General features: G+C 45.7%; 1 protein-coding gene across 4 annotated transcripts in view; it reads right to left on the bottom strand.

The window, feature by feature from the left end:
• The window catches only part of MCF2L2 (MCF.2 cell line derived transforming sequence-like 2), a 211,932-nt gene that overhangs the window by 116,495 nt on the left and 79,476 nt on the right, over positions 1-15,961 (bottom strand). For all 4 annotated transcript variants that reach the window (XM_070406723.1, XM_070406722.1, XM_070406725.1 and 1 more), the window contains exons 8-12: positions 13,552-13,676; positions 12,857-12,971; positions 12,294-12,413; positions 3,493-3,684; positions 477-668 (exon numbers count right to left, since the gene is read on the bottom strand). In XM_070406723.1, coding sequence (XP_070262824.1) covers positions 477-668; positions 3,493-3,684; positions 12,294-12,413; positions 12,857-12,971; positions 13,552-13,676 — 744 coding nt within the window. The remainder of the gene's footprint in view (positions 1-476; positions 669-3,492; positions 3,685-12,293; positions 12,414-12,856; positions 12,972-13,551; positions 13,677-15,961) is intronic.

Genomic DNA, 15,961 nt, shown 5'->3' with positions numbered 1-15,961 from the left:
CCCCCATCTTCTCTACTCATTCTCTAGGACTTGCTCCAAGTGACCCCCAGGCCAGGTCAAGTTCCACTGTCACATACCCAATAGGACTCTGAATCCCAACTCCAGAGCACTCATTTCAGCTTGGAACACATTTTTGTGTTTTGTGTTTGACATTTATTAATGTCAGCCTCTCCCACTACACTGTAAATTCCATGCGGGATGGAACCGTGTCTATTTCTGTTTACTGTTGGTTCTTGGCACAGTGCACGATACATGAGAGATGCTCGTGAAGATTTGTAGAGAAATGAATGACTGAGTCAGACTGTGAAAGGTCAGTCTGCCAAGAAGCAGTTTGCCAGGAGTCTAAGAGGCCCCCTGAGGGCTCAAGGACTGGTTAGCCTGCTCAGTATATCCTGCCTGGACTTTCTTCAGCAACAGGCAAAGGCCCCCAATGCCTCCTTCCCAACCACAGGATGAAAATAACCCACTAACATTACCTTTACATCAGGGGTGAGAATCAACTCAAACTGGTTGTAAATCTCCTTGGGGCTGGGCAGCTGCTGCTCCGTCGCTGTGTCCAGGAATGCCTCGATGTCGGTCAAGGCAACGTCAACACCCTCTCGAGACTGGCACTTGTCTACAGCTTGGGAAGCCAAGAGGTAGATTCCCGCCTCACACCACCGGCTGACCTTTTGAAAAGAAACACAGTGCCCTGTGCAGTTAGCCTGACCACAGCTCAGCCACCACAGTCCCTGGGGAGGTCTGCGCTCCTCTGGCTCTACCAGGATTCCGAGATACTGGGAACTTGTCCTGGGACAGCATGAAGTCGAGAGGTCTAACCCCTGTAAATACAACTGTGAGGTGGACAAATCCAAACCAATTTTACATCTGTCCACTTCTCAGGGAAGTCACCCAGCCAGTAGAATGAATCGTGTAAACATTCTGCCCTTTTCTACTGACAGCAATTACTATCCCACCGGGAGGAGAAAGGCAAGTACTTCTAAGTTTGGTCTCACTATAGAGAAATGTAACCAATGACTTCTCGGGTTGGCCTTCTAGGCCACTTGTCTTACCTCCTAACTAGTTACAAGAGCACAGGGTAACTAATGAGGCACCAGACCTGGCCCCTACATGCTTTGCTTGCAGGAGGGACTGTCTTTTTAACAAAAACACTTTCCTCTGTCCGCATTTGCACATATTGTCATTTGTCTTTCCCAGGGAAGCATCCAAGAATGAAAAGTTCTGTAACTCAGAACAGCAGTATTCACACTTTCCAGAATGCTGGGATGAAACCAGGTAGGTGATGAATTCTAACAGTTCGACTTTTTAAAGATGTACACAGAAAGACAAGGGCCCTGGTGATGCCTCAATATTTACATGAGCTGCCAGAGCAAGTACACCTGCATTTCCATTCCAGGTGACCTGAAGGGCTACATCAAGTAACTATACAAGGGAAAAGCACTCCAAAGGAGTTATCGCTAAGTGGGAAATTACAGGCAACTTAAATCTGACTTTTATTTTCCCCCTAAATTATCTACATTGAATGTGTGCTACTTTTAGAATAACAACAACAAAACAAAAACCACACACCAATAAGGTATTTAAAGGTTAACCATTATCACTGTGTGTGGATGAGAAAGGAAGTAGGATGTGTCGGCATCCACCAGTAACTTCTTACCTCCTCTTTCCTACATTTTTGGATTTTCAAAGTAGTAGGAAATCATGCTTTAATATATACTGTGAAAACTTTGTCTTGAAACATCATGCCTAGATCTGCAGAAAACATTAGGCTGGGGTCTTCCGCAGTCACAGTGACTACTTGCTTTCCCAGACACACACACACACACACACACACACACACACACACACATACACACACACTCAGCTCAGCGTTAGGCTGTTATCTCTGGAGCAGATATGGACTGAGGGAAACAGTAGTTGATCCTGCAGAGAGCTCAGCCCACAGAGCAGGCTGTGAACCAGGTCCTTCTGAGCCGCTTGCTTCTGGAACAGCTGGATTTCACTGACATTAAACTCTTTAGCAATGAGATGATGTAAACAGCCAGGGTGGGTGCCCCAGCCACCTCAGAGAAAGAGCTACAGGAATGGAGCTCCCCCACTCCTGGCCATGGGCCACGTGCTGCCTGGGAACAGCTGACAGGGAAGGCTCCAAAAGTCACTGCCCCTGCTGACTGGGCACTTGTCCAAGAGATCACTGCCAAAGGGCACCAGAGGCTGCACTCCCTCCCTGTGAGCCCTCTGCTCACACAGCATTGCTGTCTAGTCTCTGGAGCCTGGGGTTTGAATTTGGCGGTCCTGACTTCAAATCTGCAATCCCCTCTCTCCTCCATGTGCAGTCTCAGGCCGTCACTTATCCCAGGGTTTCTCAGTGTGTCCCTGTACCACCTGCACCACAATCACCTGGGCCCTTGCTGAAAACACGGATTCTACGGCATCACCCCAGACTTATTGAACCTCAGTCTCCAGAGTGGCAAACCAGGGAATCTGCAATACAGCAAACTCACTTGGCAATTCTCATGCACTAAGTGTTGCAACTCTTGGACTTAACCATGTTGAATATCAGTTTCTGTCTCTGAAAAATGAGGCCATTAATACCTTCCTCATAACTTGTCTTTCCTGTAACCACTGTCTGCTCTGACCTCGTCTGTTCAGCAACCACATCTCCCTCTCTCTGCATGGCTTGCTTTGTTCTAACCACATGTGCCATATTTTCCTGTTTTCAATGCTCACATGTTATCTATTTAATCTGAGGATTAAATAGATGACATAATTATGCTCCCACTGGGAACATAGTAGGTCCTCTATAAATGATAGGAGTGTATAAATGGTCATTATAACTTAAGCTTTTCCCAAAGGATTCACAATCCGATGCCTTTAGATGAGAAGAAGCACTCTGCAAACATAGGGCTTGGTCTCTGTATGCTCAAGGGGGAATCAAAAAAATGTCCCACAGGGCCAAGCCAGAACACACTCTTTTTTTTTTAAATCCTCACTTGAGGATATTTTTCCATTGAGAGTGGAAGAGAGAGTGGAAGAGAGAGGGAAAAACAGAGAGAAACATTGATGTGAGAGAAATATCAATTGGTTGCCTTCTGCATGTGCCCCAACCAGGGCCCGGGCTGGGGAGGAGCCTGCAACCGAGGTACATGCCCTTGACTGGAATAGAACCTGGGACCCTTTGATCCACAAGTCGACACTCTATCCACTGAGCCAAACAGGCTTAGGGCCAGAGCACACTCTTTAAGTCTGGATCCACACCCAGGAAAACAGACTCAATTCATTCTAATAGGATGTGGTGGGATGACTGAGGCACTTTTGACCTTCAATACCCCTGTGACCTAGAACCTGCAGCTTGTAATGCCTCTTGAGCTCTCTTTCCCATGAAGTTCTTTATCTTCTCAGCAACCATGTGGGGCAGGGAGGTCAAGTCTGATTAAGACTGCTTTACAGAAAATTTTGCAGACATCACGGTCACAGCTTGGTTTTGCTCACCTTGTCCAGCTGTCTATGTAATTCCAAAGACTTTTCTAAAATGTCATGTTTTTTCTTGTTTTCATTGAAGAAGTCATCGCAGAGGTGCCTGAGCTCCACACACTTGGGCCTGATGGAGTCCGCTGCGTAGTGGTGGCTTTGGATGAGCTGGTCCCCGATTGTTGCAAGCAGCTGGGCCTTTTCCAAGGACTCCTGCAAAGTGAACATGCGCAGCAAAGCATCACAGCCAAGTCATGGTGAGGCTGATATTTGCCTGACACTGTGTGCTCCAATCCTAGAGGGAGGCTAAGGAGATGCTGGCTCGGGGTTTAGGCTGAAAGTCTGGGGCTGGGGAATCTGGGCAGGCTCTTCCTTTCCCAAGAAGTCTGGCCTAATCCAGGGCCATTGTCACTCTGAAGAGAAACTAGTCATTTCATTCAAGTATTTGTTGAGTTCTGGGATGGGCACTGAGGACATAGTGTTAACAAGCCAGAAACTTTCAGCCTAATGGAGAATTCACATGTTAAATAAATTATACAAATAATTAAATGATTACAATGTGATAACTTCTAGGGCAGAGGTGTTATACTGCACAGAATAGGAGACTCTGAATCCCACTAAATGGAAAAAGAAAAAGGACAGATCTGTGGCCCTGAGGAGAGCTGGGAGTGAGCTGAAGTTAAGAAAAGGTAAAGATCTGGTTTGGACAACTCTATGGGGGAGTCATGCGATTTAAGAAATATGTCCCTATAAACCCTTTCCTGTAACCACGGCTCACTGTCTGCTCTGACCTCGTCTGCTCAGCAACCACATCTCCCTCTCTCTGATGGCTTGCTTTGTTCTAACCACATGTGCCATATTTTCCTTTTTTCAATGTTATTGAGGCTTACCATGTGCCAAGCATCATCCAGGTACTGAGGGTTCAGTGGGAAACAAAGCAGGAAAAACCCCTGCCCTTATGAAGCTTACATGCTAATCGGAGACACAAGCAATAAACAAATATCTTAGATAGTGATGAGCGCCATGAAGAAAAATCAAACAGGGAGGGGAGGACAAGGAGTGCGGGTGGAGCAGTTGCTATTTTAAGTAGGATGGTGGGCGAAGGGCCCACTAAGCAGGTGCTCTCTAGGAAAGAATACTATCCTAGGAAAGGCCTGCTTGCAAGGTTGGCCTTGGGTGGCATCTAGGAACATCAGGAGGGTTCCTATCGTCCCCATGGAGAATGGCTCACCATACCTAAACTGGACAAACGATATGCTTTACGCTGGACCCCTGCTGTCTTTCTGGGAGTCTAGATTCTGGTATATGCCAGGCAGAGGCTGCCTACGTGACCAGCTACCAATAAAAACTCTGAGCACTGAGCAATGAGCTTCCCTGGTTGACAACACTTTACAGTGTGATCCCAAGGCACCGCAGGGAGCGTTAAGTGCATCCCATGGGACACCACAGGAAGAAGACTCTTGGAAGCTTACACCTGATAGCCTCCAGAGTTCACCCCCTGCACCTTTCCTTTGCTGATTTTGCTTGGTATCCTTTCACTGTAATAAATTACAACCATGAGTATGCTGAATGCCGAGTCCTCCTAGCAAATCTTCAAATCTGGGTGTGGTCCTGGGAACCCTTGACACAGGAGCCAAGACCTGAAGTGAGGGACAAGCCATGCAGTACTTGGCCTAGAGGTTGGACATGTTTGACGTGTTCCGGTAGCAGGAGGAGGCCACTGTGGCTGGAACAGAGAAGTGAGCAGGAAAGGCGTAGGAGGTGCAATAGTGAGGAAAGAGAGGGACCGGACTGGGGAGGGCCTTGCTGCCACTGTCAGCACTTTGGCTTTTACTCATTGTGACATGGAAGCACTGGAGTTTCAAGGAGAGGGTCTCAAAGCAGGGAGCCCAGCGAGGGGCTACTGTAGTCATCTAGGTAAAGGATGTGGCTTCAACAAGGCTGGCAGCCAAACCAGCTCCTTCCTCAGTGCCATCCCCAGGATCCCCTCCCAGGGTCACTCCGGTCTAAGCTCTCAGTTTACCTCCTGGCCGGCCTTTCTCTAGCTGCTGTTTCTAAAGCCACTCCCTGCAACCCACCCACCCAGGCCCCCTCCCTCACTTTGTTTTCATTTTCTAACTACACTTTCCTCCATCTGAACGTATCTCTGTTTACTTCAATGTACAATTTCTCCCTCCTTTACTCACTCCCACCAATATGTAAGCTCCATAAATATTTGATCAATATAATAATGCACGAATGAATTAATGAATGGGCCAATGCACTAGATGATGCAGTCATCTGCTTGGCTGGATTTGTGTGAAACAACACAGACCTGTGAGTCACCGCAGATGACTGCCACATTCCCAGAGGTCTCCGGGAACAGAGAGATCATGTGCCCCCTTGCTGACACAGTGAGCATCCAGTATACCTTTAGCCCTGGCTTAACTTTTTACAGTAACACAAGGAGTTTTGATGACTCCCAGCGATGACAACTGGCCTCTCTTTTAACTTACAATGGTTCATGGTTTTAACAATCTCAAAACCCCTCCCCCCTACCTAGCCAGTCATTCACCAAGCCCTACAGGGCCCACATCCTTCTTAATAACTTTTGAATTCTGAGCCTTTCTCCAAGAACTCCTTGTCACTGTCTGTTCAGGCCTTCACGCTTTCTGCCTGGACAGCTGGCTTCTTCGTTCTCCTTCAAACCATGTTCCACACTGCTGACGAAGCAGCAATTCCAATTTTATCATGTCTACATCCCTCCCAAGCTTCAAGTCCTTTCTTGCTCCCTATGAAGGACTTCAGGAGAAAATTCAAACTCTTGAGCAATGCATACAAAGCATTTCATTATCAGGCTCAAACCTGTGTCTCCTCATCCTCCACTTCCCTCACCTGTTACCCCACTAACAGCCCATTTGTAGTTCCCCAAATATTCAGGCAGCTCAGACCTCCATGCCTTCTCTCCATGCTCCTCTGCCTAGAAAGCCTCATCCTTCCCTCATCACCCCTGCCCCCCCTCCCACGGCACCCACACTCCTCTGGAGCTAAATCTAAAATACCCTTTAGAGTTCATCTTCTCCAGGATATGTTCTCTAACTCCACCATTTTATTCTGATGCCCCTCCTCGGTGCCGTTCTTAATCTGAGCACACACTTCACTGTTTTATGATCACTTATCTACTGCCCACCATGCCACAGACCCTGGCAAGCACATACCAGCTCTTATTCAACTTAAAACAGTACAAAGCACAAATTAGGTACTTACTAGTAAATATAAATAATTGTTGTGCAAAACACAAAGGAGCCATGGCATACAAATCAAGCAGTGGCTATTTAAAAGAACTTGGGGTAAACACCCAGTGCGATAGTTCTGAACAACAAAGGCCCGGATGCACTGGTTGCCCTGAGGGGAGGTTGGAATGGATATTCCTCAGGCCGGATTTTGAATTGTGTTGCTGACTGCTGTGCCCTCAGAACTTAGAACAGTGCTTAGCATGGCAGGATATCAGTAAACACTTGCAGAACAAATGAAGAATTGTGGGGAAGCATGGGATTTGGTTGGAAAGTTTGTAAGAAGGAAAATTCCGAAAAAAGGAGTGGGCTGAAGGCGGCCCGCCCTGTTTATCGGAATTCTGACTTAGGGGAGTTTGGCCGAAGGCAGCACCCCTAATTGTTCCTTGACCTTTCCAAACAAGTAAGTGCATGTGCAGACCCTTGGGTGTTTACCGGAATCTTTATCCTTAATCTTTAGGTGTCCTTGCTTAAAGGACACTGCAGACATATGCGTCTCCCCCACCCCAAGATTACTTACCCTACTGATTGTATCTAAAAGATAAACTTTATCTCAAACTGCTGTTACAATAAAAGCCTGAAGAGGCAGGCAATCGAGGCTGTCTGGTTCCTTTAGCCAGGCAGTCCCTTAGCCCTCTCTTTCACAGCAATCCTGTGTCAGAGTAATCATTCATCCGTCACTCTGCGTCTGCTGGTCAGCCCCAGCAAAGAATGAATGAGAAACTCTTACTGGAACTGCTCAGCCACTGCACACTGAACCTGGGAGACATCCTGTAGCACAGATTAGACTCCACCACTTCTGTGATGTCAATGACAACAGCTAACATTCAATGAGGCCTGACTACCTGCCAGGCACTAATCTGAACGCTTAAACTATTTCTTTCACTCGTCACAACAAACCCTTTAATATGGGTGCTTTACAAGAGAGGAGTGGAGGCACAATGGCCAACGTGGCCCAGCGAGGAGCCGCCTGGCTGCAGAATCTGGCTCTGACCACCACACACAGGAAAATGGCCACACGGGTGCTGCCTAAGCTCAGAGACCTCATGGAGCTGATTAAACCTGTCTGACTTTAGTCAGTATAGAAGCATGAAAACTTGCCAAGGAAATCTCTGTTGACTTTTTTAAAAAAAACAAAAAATGTTTAGCTGCCTAATTTAAGAATGGCCCCAGTTTTCTGAGAATGGGGAACTGCATCACAGGCTATTTCACAAGAGCCCTGTGGCGATCACAGCGTGCCCTTCACTTGGCGTGTGGCATCTCACCCTCCAGCACTATTCTTAAAACATGTGAGATTGAGGAAAGCTGTGAGGATGGCTGGAAGATCACCGTACTGAAATGAATGGATAACAATAATAGCTTCTGAGTTCTGACCACCTACTATGTGCCAGGTACTCATTAAGTCCTCACTATGCCCCTAATTCATTCTGTCTTCACAGGGACTCTGTGAGGTGAGAATTAGTATTGTCCATTTTTTTCAAATGAGGGGATATGTTCAGAGAGGCTAAGAAATTTGACTAGGGTCCTAGGGTCACATTGCTGGTAGTTGTTAGAGCTGAGTTCTTAAAATCTGGTTTGGTCTGGCTCCACAGCCTGTGTTACCACTTTCCAGCCCAGTTGGCTTCCCAAAATGTTATGAATAATGGCTGCTACAACCATGACTATCAAATCCTCCAAAGTACTTAAAAAGAATTTTGCTGTCAAACCTCCAAACCACAGCTTATTTTTTAGTCTATACAGCTCCTGCTCATGTTAAATAGGCAATAAAACCAAAGTAAAAAAGAAATAATGAGAAAGAAATTGCTGAAATCTGGCGCTCTGCTCACAAGCCTTTCAGATGCTGAAAATTCCAGAAGGCCAGCTAGTCAGATTGCAATATGTAATTCAAAAATCTTTACTGTAACTACAGTTTATTTTTCTCCCCCAAGGACTCTACTGCTACAATGGATGGAAGATGAGTGTGTCTACTGTGGAAGAAAATGGTGAGAAACGGTGATGCTGCCTTATCAGGGAGCCCAGGATGGACCCACAGATAATGGCATAGGATGAAATGTATGTATGGGGAAGTGGATCAGGTGAAACGGGAAAGGTGAAACATTAATGGTTATTGAAACTGAGCAATAAATACATGCAAGTTCATTGTTCTAGTCAATCTACTTTTGCATGTGTTTGAAAATTTACACACATACACATACACACAGTCATGCTAGAATATGTCCCTGAGAGGTTAACAAGCTGGATTACATGCCTTCGGGGATACGGCAGTGTAACTGCTGGCCCCTGGCCTTGGCGGGGAGAGGTCAAGGCTGAAATCGGGTTGGTTCTCCCTGCCCTGTCCTGGTCTGTTCCTGGCTAGTTAATCGCCCAAGGCCCCAGCATGCCTCCCAGCCATAAACGCTGCAGCAAATTCTGCTATTAGGAGTAGGAGATGGGGCTGGGACCATTGCTTCTCAGAATAAAAAAGGAGCACTCTAAGAACTGCTACGCCCTCAAACTGGAACAAGATAAAGGAACAGACTCAATTATCATGCAACAAGAATGCAGCAGTGAGCTGGCTCTGAGGTTCCCCATGGGGATGATATCACTGCACAGAATAAGGAAGTTAGTAACAAACCAGAAACCAGTGTGTGGCTATGCCAGGAGGGAAGTCGACTCCTGAGCTCTGAGTGAAGGGCAAACCCTAAACAAATTTCGACAGATTCCAGCCAGGTATCACCTTGTTCCTTAACACTTGACAGAACAAATGGAAAGATTAGCCAAGCCCTTCTCATCTGAAGAAACAATGCCTCCTAGAAAACTGGCACCTGGTTATGAGGAGATAGCTTTACTCAGTTCACCCAAACGCAGGGGAATAGATCTACTGCATCCTTTAGAAAATAAGTACAAGACAGGGTAAGTAAGGCACAGATGGGTAAAACCAACCTGCCTGGGCTTGCCTGCAGTGGGTTAGTTCAGCTGGTTCCAGAACTCTGTCCAGGAAAGATGTGTCATGGGTTCACAGAGTATTGCTATGTCCCGTGACCACAGATTGTACTCCTAGCTCCAGTCAGTGATCTTTAAAGTATGTACCAAGGATCACAAGTCCAAGGAGGTGGGCAGATGAGAGAATGAGGATGCAGTCATGCAGACCCATCCCCACTATTTAAAACACAATCTAGAGCACCCTGCAATGGCTTCCCGTCCCATAAATATAAACTAGGAGCCACTGCTGCATGGCTGGAAGATCCCTCTACTGAAATGAAGGAATAATAATAATAGATTCTGAGTTCTGACCACTTACTATGTTCCATGTACTCACTACAGTCCTAACTCATTCGGTCTTCCCAGGGATTCTGTGAGGTGGGAATTACTATTTCAGATGAGGGGCTACGTTCAGAGAGGCTGAGAAACTTGACTAGGTTGAGAATAAAACCCAATCCTCACAGCCATTGCTCCCAGCTTGCTCTGATCTGACTGACTCTGCTCCACCTGCATTCCTTGAACTCACTAACCTCATTCCTGCCTTGAGACCTGGCATTTGCAGCTTCTCTGCCTTGAAGGCTATCCCCCAAATCTTTACATGGCTATCCAGCTCTCAGATCAAAAGTCACCTTCTTAGAGAGGCCTTTCCTGACTACCTAGTTCAAGTAGCAGCCCCAATCCCTTTCTATGAAATCCTGTTATCTTCTTCATACCACTTATTACTATCTAATATCATTATTTATTAGACTAGAGGCCCGGTGCACGAATTTGTGCACTAGTGGGGTCCAGCCAGCCCGCCCCGATGGGGGCCAATCAGGGCTCCAACTGGGGTGGGGGGGGCAGGGCCAGCAGGGGTGAGGGGTGAGGGGCTGCAGACAGTTTGCCAGCCAGCCCTGCCCCCCAATAGGATTGGGAGGGCCTGCTGAGGGGCGGGGCCAGCTGGGGCAAGGGGCCATGGTTGTTCCGGTTGTTCCAGTCATTCGGTGGTTCAGTCACTAGGCTTTTATTATATAGGATTTCCTTTCCCTTTTCTGTCTCTCTCCAGTAGAACGTAAGCTCCATGAAAGCAAGGTTTTGACTTTCTGGTTCACCACCATAATCACAGAACCTTGGGCAAGGAATACCTGGTAGGTTGGTAGCTACCTTCACAGTAGCTATGGGCACATTTTTCAAGCTCAAAATAAAGGCACTGGGCTTGCTTGATGAAGCTTTTTTTCCCTAATATATAAATGTATATACATGAAAATACATAGTATCTACATTTAATAAGGAGTTCTTTCGAAAAAGAACTAAAATTACATAAAATTGGGACTATCTTGGAGAAACTAAGACATATCAGATACATGAAATTGTATTCCTTCATTGTTTGATAAACATTTCTGATGACTGTGCCTCCAACACAAAAGTGTTTAGCTGTCAATGGTCACGGTAGCAGAGGAACTGCACACTAGGGAAGGATGGGGTTCCTGAGTGAAAGTTGGTGCACAGGTGGGTCTGGGTGTTTGCGCAGGTACAGAAGACCTCCAGCTCAGAACCCACAACTGACAGCTCTTAGAACCAGTGTGGCCTTCCCTTACATTTGTTACTATTCATAAGGGAATATGTCTCTATACTGTGCATGTCAATCACCTGGGGATCTTATTAAAATGCAGATTCTGATTCTGAGATGGGGCCAGAAATTCCATATTTCTAACAAGTTCTCACTCAAGTGATAACCATGCTGCTCGCCAGAGGATTGCACTTGGAAAAGCAAAGATCTAGTACTACAAAATTACTATCCAGGAAACATGCCTCTAGACTAGCTCAGAAAGGAAGTGCTAACCATAGAGTACTTGCTCCCCAAGAAACAAAAATATAGAGAAGCTAATCAAAGAAAAGCAAAAAGGAACTTCTCTGGCAAGAGATGACAGCGTTCTTGAGTCACACTAAGCCAAATGTATTAAAATAGAATCACTGCTGAGTGCTGACCTGTGTGAAGATCTGGAAAGTTGTTTAATTCTGTTAAGAGAATTGAGAAATACACCCTCTTTTGCAAGTTTGATATTTACAGTTCTTGGGGCCTGAGAAAGGAGAAAGCACTGCCCACTCTGTTAGCAACAGAACTTATATGAACCCATTTCCCCCTTTTCACTGTCTTGCTTGTTACAAACTAGTTGTTCTTTTTTTTTTTTTTTTCTGATTTCCCCTTCTGAAGTTTCCCCTCCCTACCACCAACCCCCAGCCCAGACCTCCACATCCAGCCCAGTGGGTAATGTGCCCATTGTCACCTGTCCCCCCACCCTGCTGCTCCTCCACTGGTAGGGACACCCTGAGGAGGGCAGGGCCACCCAGAGCTCTCACCCCATGCGAGCCTCCAGTCTTAATGGGGTGCTTCACAGCCTAAATAGAACTCTGCAGGGCAGGAATTACTCATCACAAGTGTTCATATGCATATCTCCTTGGAGACCTGGGGTGGGAATGGGGTGACTCACAGGCCAGGCTTTAGGCATTCCTGTGTCCTTTGGCAACCTTCTGACAATGAGTGGGTATCATCTGTCACTGTCCACAGTGACTACCTCCCCAGTCCACAAAAAGGGCCAAAAAACAAACCTGGCCTTTTCCTTCCAGTTTTTTGTGTTCCTTAAGAAGTCGCTCCACACGCATCACACTGTCTCCAATGTCCGTAAATTCTGCTTGCTCTGCCAACAAGTTGTCCAGGGCAAGCTTAACCTACAAGACACATTAGAACAGTCCAGAAGTAAGCCAATGAGCACCCACCTGGAGGTGGAGGTTTGCTGTACTCTAAGAAAACTCAAAAGTCCTAAAAGGATTCCGGACCAATGGATACGCAGCTCATTAGCTTTCAGATTAAGCAGGGGTGGGGTGAGGTTGTTGAGACACATGTAGATGGAATAGTAAAGCTACATTCAACAGATGACCAATCAGAAAGGAAGAGAAACCACCACTGAAATACCATGTATGCCAACAGGGAAACTGGATTCTAGAACATGACTATCCCACTGAAAAAGTGAGAAGAGGATGTCTGAGAGGAAGGAGGGGGCTGGTATAGTGGGGGTAGGGGGAGAAACCCCAATACCCAGAGTTCAAGGCAGAAGAGAGAACTGGTGGTCACTGACCATCAAAGGAAGCTCTATGAAACAAGAAAAGAACACCTCACAAAAATTGTGCTCAAAGTGCTGTAGTTGTAGGCATTGACTAAGCTTCAGGTGGTGCTTGGACCAAAACCGACTAAAGGCTTTTTCTGTTTCATCCAACTGAACTAGTAACCTGTCAAGAAAGAATGAGAAAGAGACGCTGTGGTTAACTCTCATTTCCACAGGAGTCTGTGTAGGTCTATGCAGCTAACATCTATGTCTTTAGTCAGTGTTCTAAATTGTGGTAACGTCCTTATAATGAAAGTCTGTGTCATCTATGACTTTCTCATGGTCCCACTGTTTCCCATACCTTCCATGTTTCTACCAGGACACCTTCCCTGTCAGGCAGAAACTTTGCTTCAGCGGCTGTGCTTAGAACATGCCCCCGGTGACCTTACTTTTGTGCCTTTTCTTTGACAAAGCACATCACCCAGACAAACTGTAATTTGGAAATGAAACTCAGCCAATGCTACCATCTCCCCTGAAATCCTGGGATGACAGCATTTCACAGGAGGACGGGATGGCATTCTCATAAAAATATCTTTATAGCTGGATGCCAGATGGGTGCCATCGTTTTCCCATTGTTGCCTCTAATATTATTCTTTCTTGACCCTATCAAGACCCAAGAGTAGCTGTTCTAGTCTGTCCTTGGTTGTTTCAGATCATCTAGTGCTATTCTCTCCTAAAAAAAAGTATATTCCACCTTCACTCACCTTTCCATGGTAGCTACATTCTCAAGTTGATTGGGACTGAGTTTCCTGGTGGGACTTTTGGTTGCTGGTTGTTGAATACATGACAGCAATGTGGCCCCTTGATTTCCAAGTAATTTTAGCTCATCCTACAGAAAGAGAAATATAGTCTCTCTTAATAGAAATTAATGGGAAAAAATCATTGGTAGATTTGGAGTACGGAGAATGGTATACTTTTCATTCAGGGAATTAAATGCTAACAATTCAAGCTGCAGATTTATAAAATTTATTTATTTATTCTTAATGGGTAATACCACACATGACAAAATTAAAAATATACAAAAGGATATATATGGGGAAAAAACTAGTTTTTTGTCCACAGCCCATCGACTTTCCCTCTCCAAAAGCTACAACTGTTAAGTTTTGTGTGTATCTCAAGCTGTTGTAAATTAAAAGCAAAATCAGTTAATGAAAACTGGTTCTAATCCAAGACAGTGACCAGAAACAAGAAAATGACAGATATTGAAGGTTAAATGCTGGGAACTGCCACCCAATAATAATGCAACAATTGCTAGTTAACCAGAAAAAAAAGAAAAGAAAAACAAACAAACAAAAAAAACTTCATCTGGTCTCATCAATGAACACCTGCCTCTCCTTCCACCTACTTCCAAAAAGCGTGGCACGGAGCACTGGTGGTACAGTGGTTAGCGTGGCTGCCTTCCAAAAAGCTTGGCAGAGGTGGATGGCAATTTCAGTTTGATGCGGAAAGAGTCATACTGCCAAGGCAACTCTATTCTGCTCTTTGTACATGGAGACCTAGGGCTTTGCAATTGGGGAAGCGTCAGGCTAGCTCCTTCCAAATCCAACAGCTCTTGTCCTCTGCTCCCACAGGGCAGGTGTCTCAATGCCTTGAGCATTAACCATGGGGCAAGGCAAAAGAGGTGAAGCCTGGCCTAGAACTTTGCTCCCAGGAGTTCTGGTTTTGATTCCTGGGTCACACAGGATGCTGGTCTGGTATGCTGAGAGTGAAAGTCCCATAGTTGCAGAACAGTCACATCTATGCACATAAACACTGCCTCTCTTTCCCTAGGCCTAGCCACCTCCAGCCTTCACACAGCCTCCAGCTTATTCCCCGTGGGAGGAGTTTTATACTCTTCACTCTGGTCACAAAGAAGGCGGGCACTCTCAACCGCATGCCTTTGCTCCTTGTCTCCCACCCCACCCCAATATTCATGCACTTGAAGGCTTCCATTGTCCACTCTCAGCCTCATGACAGATTTGGTTTCTCTGATCTAGCCCCGCTGTGGCTCTCTCCACTGCAGGTAATGCCTCAAGGTGGCCACTTGGCTGGTAATTCTGCCTGACAACTGGACATATCCCTTCTTTTCCATTCTAGGTATCAGCCCTCATTTCTTCTTATCTCATCAATGTTCATGAAATATTTGTAGGTTGGATGAGTTAATAATAGTCTAAAAGAAACCAGGTTACAGGTGAGTAGACAAGATAAGCCTGGGAGTGGGGGAAGCACTCATTAGTAGTACTCATAACTTTTCCCTCCTCTTCTTACCCACTAGAAAGAGTCCTGGCTTCTTTTCTCACTCAGTTTCTTAACTGCCCCTGAGCTTCTAGCATTCCAGCAATATTCTGGCATTAGCCATTATTAGCCACAATTAGTGTCTGTAGGTGTGCATGATGCAGAATTGGGAGGAAAGGTGGAGGGGCCCAACAAAGAAGAGGCATATTGATTGCCAGGGGAGACTGGAAGAGAGATACACTGCTCCAATACCATTTGCTAATGTTATCCATTCATGTATCTCTGTGAATTCATGCATATTGGGGCCCCAGGGGGAGGCCAGTGCCCAGGCACCAGGCAGGCTGCAGGATGAGAGGTTCGCTGGAATGCCTGAACCAAGGATTCTTAAAAACTCCTAAGACTATTAGGTTATTTCTAGAGGCTATGTAATTCTGATTGTCTTCTTGATTATTTGTTACCTTGGTAATATTGATGGAATTGTCATCTCTGAACAAAACTGAATGAATACTGAATGGAACAAATACTGTATACTAAGCAGTATTCATATTTGTAAAGATTGCCTATCACATGATTGAAGGACCACTGACACTTTCCCCTTTCTCCTTGCATGATGAGAAAAGGCCTATGGGTCTGTTAAACTTATTTTAGCAACAACGAAAATGAGAGTCTTACCCTCTTTAAATGAACACATGGTACAGTGTCTTAGTTAACTAAAGCACCTAAGTATGGAAGGCCAATGCCCTGTGTTTTGGGCCTAAATAAGACCAGAAAAGAGGTGAGAATCACCTTTTGGGGGCTCAGGAGAGAAACTGTCTATTTCTGTGAGCTGCTTCCAAGAGCTTTAAAAATTCACTGTTCTGGGGAATGAATCTTTTTTTTTTTAATATATTTTATTGATTT

This window comes from Myotis yumanensis, unplaced genomic scaffold (genome assembly GCF_028538775.1).
Source record: "Myotis yumanensis isolate MYYU_CA2020_CCGP unplaced genomic scaffold, mMyoYum1.0.hap1 SCAF_2, whole genome shotgun sequence".
Classification (NCBI taxonomy): domain Eukaryota; kingdom Metazoa; phylum Chordata; class Mammalia; order Chiroptera; family Vespertilionidae; genus Myotis; species Myotis yumanensis.
This window is presented reverse-complemented; position numbering and strand designations above follow the sequence as displayed.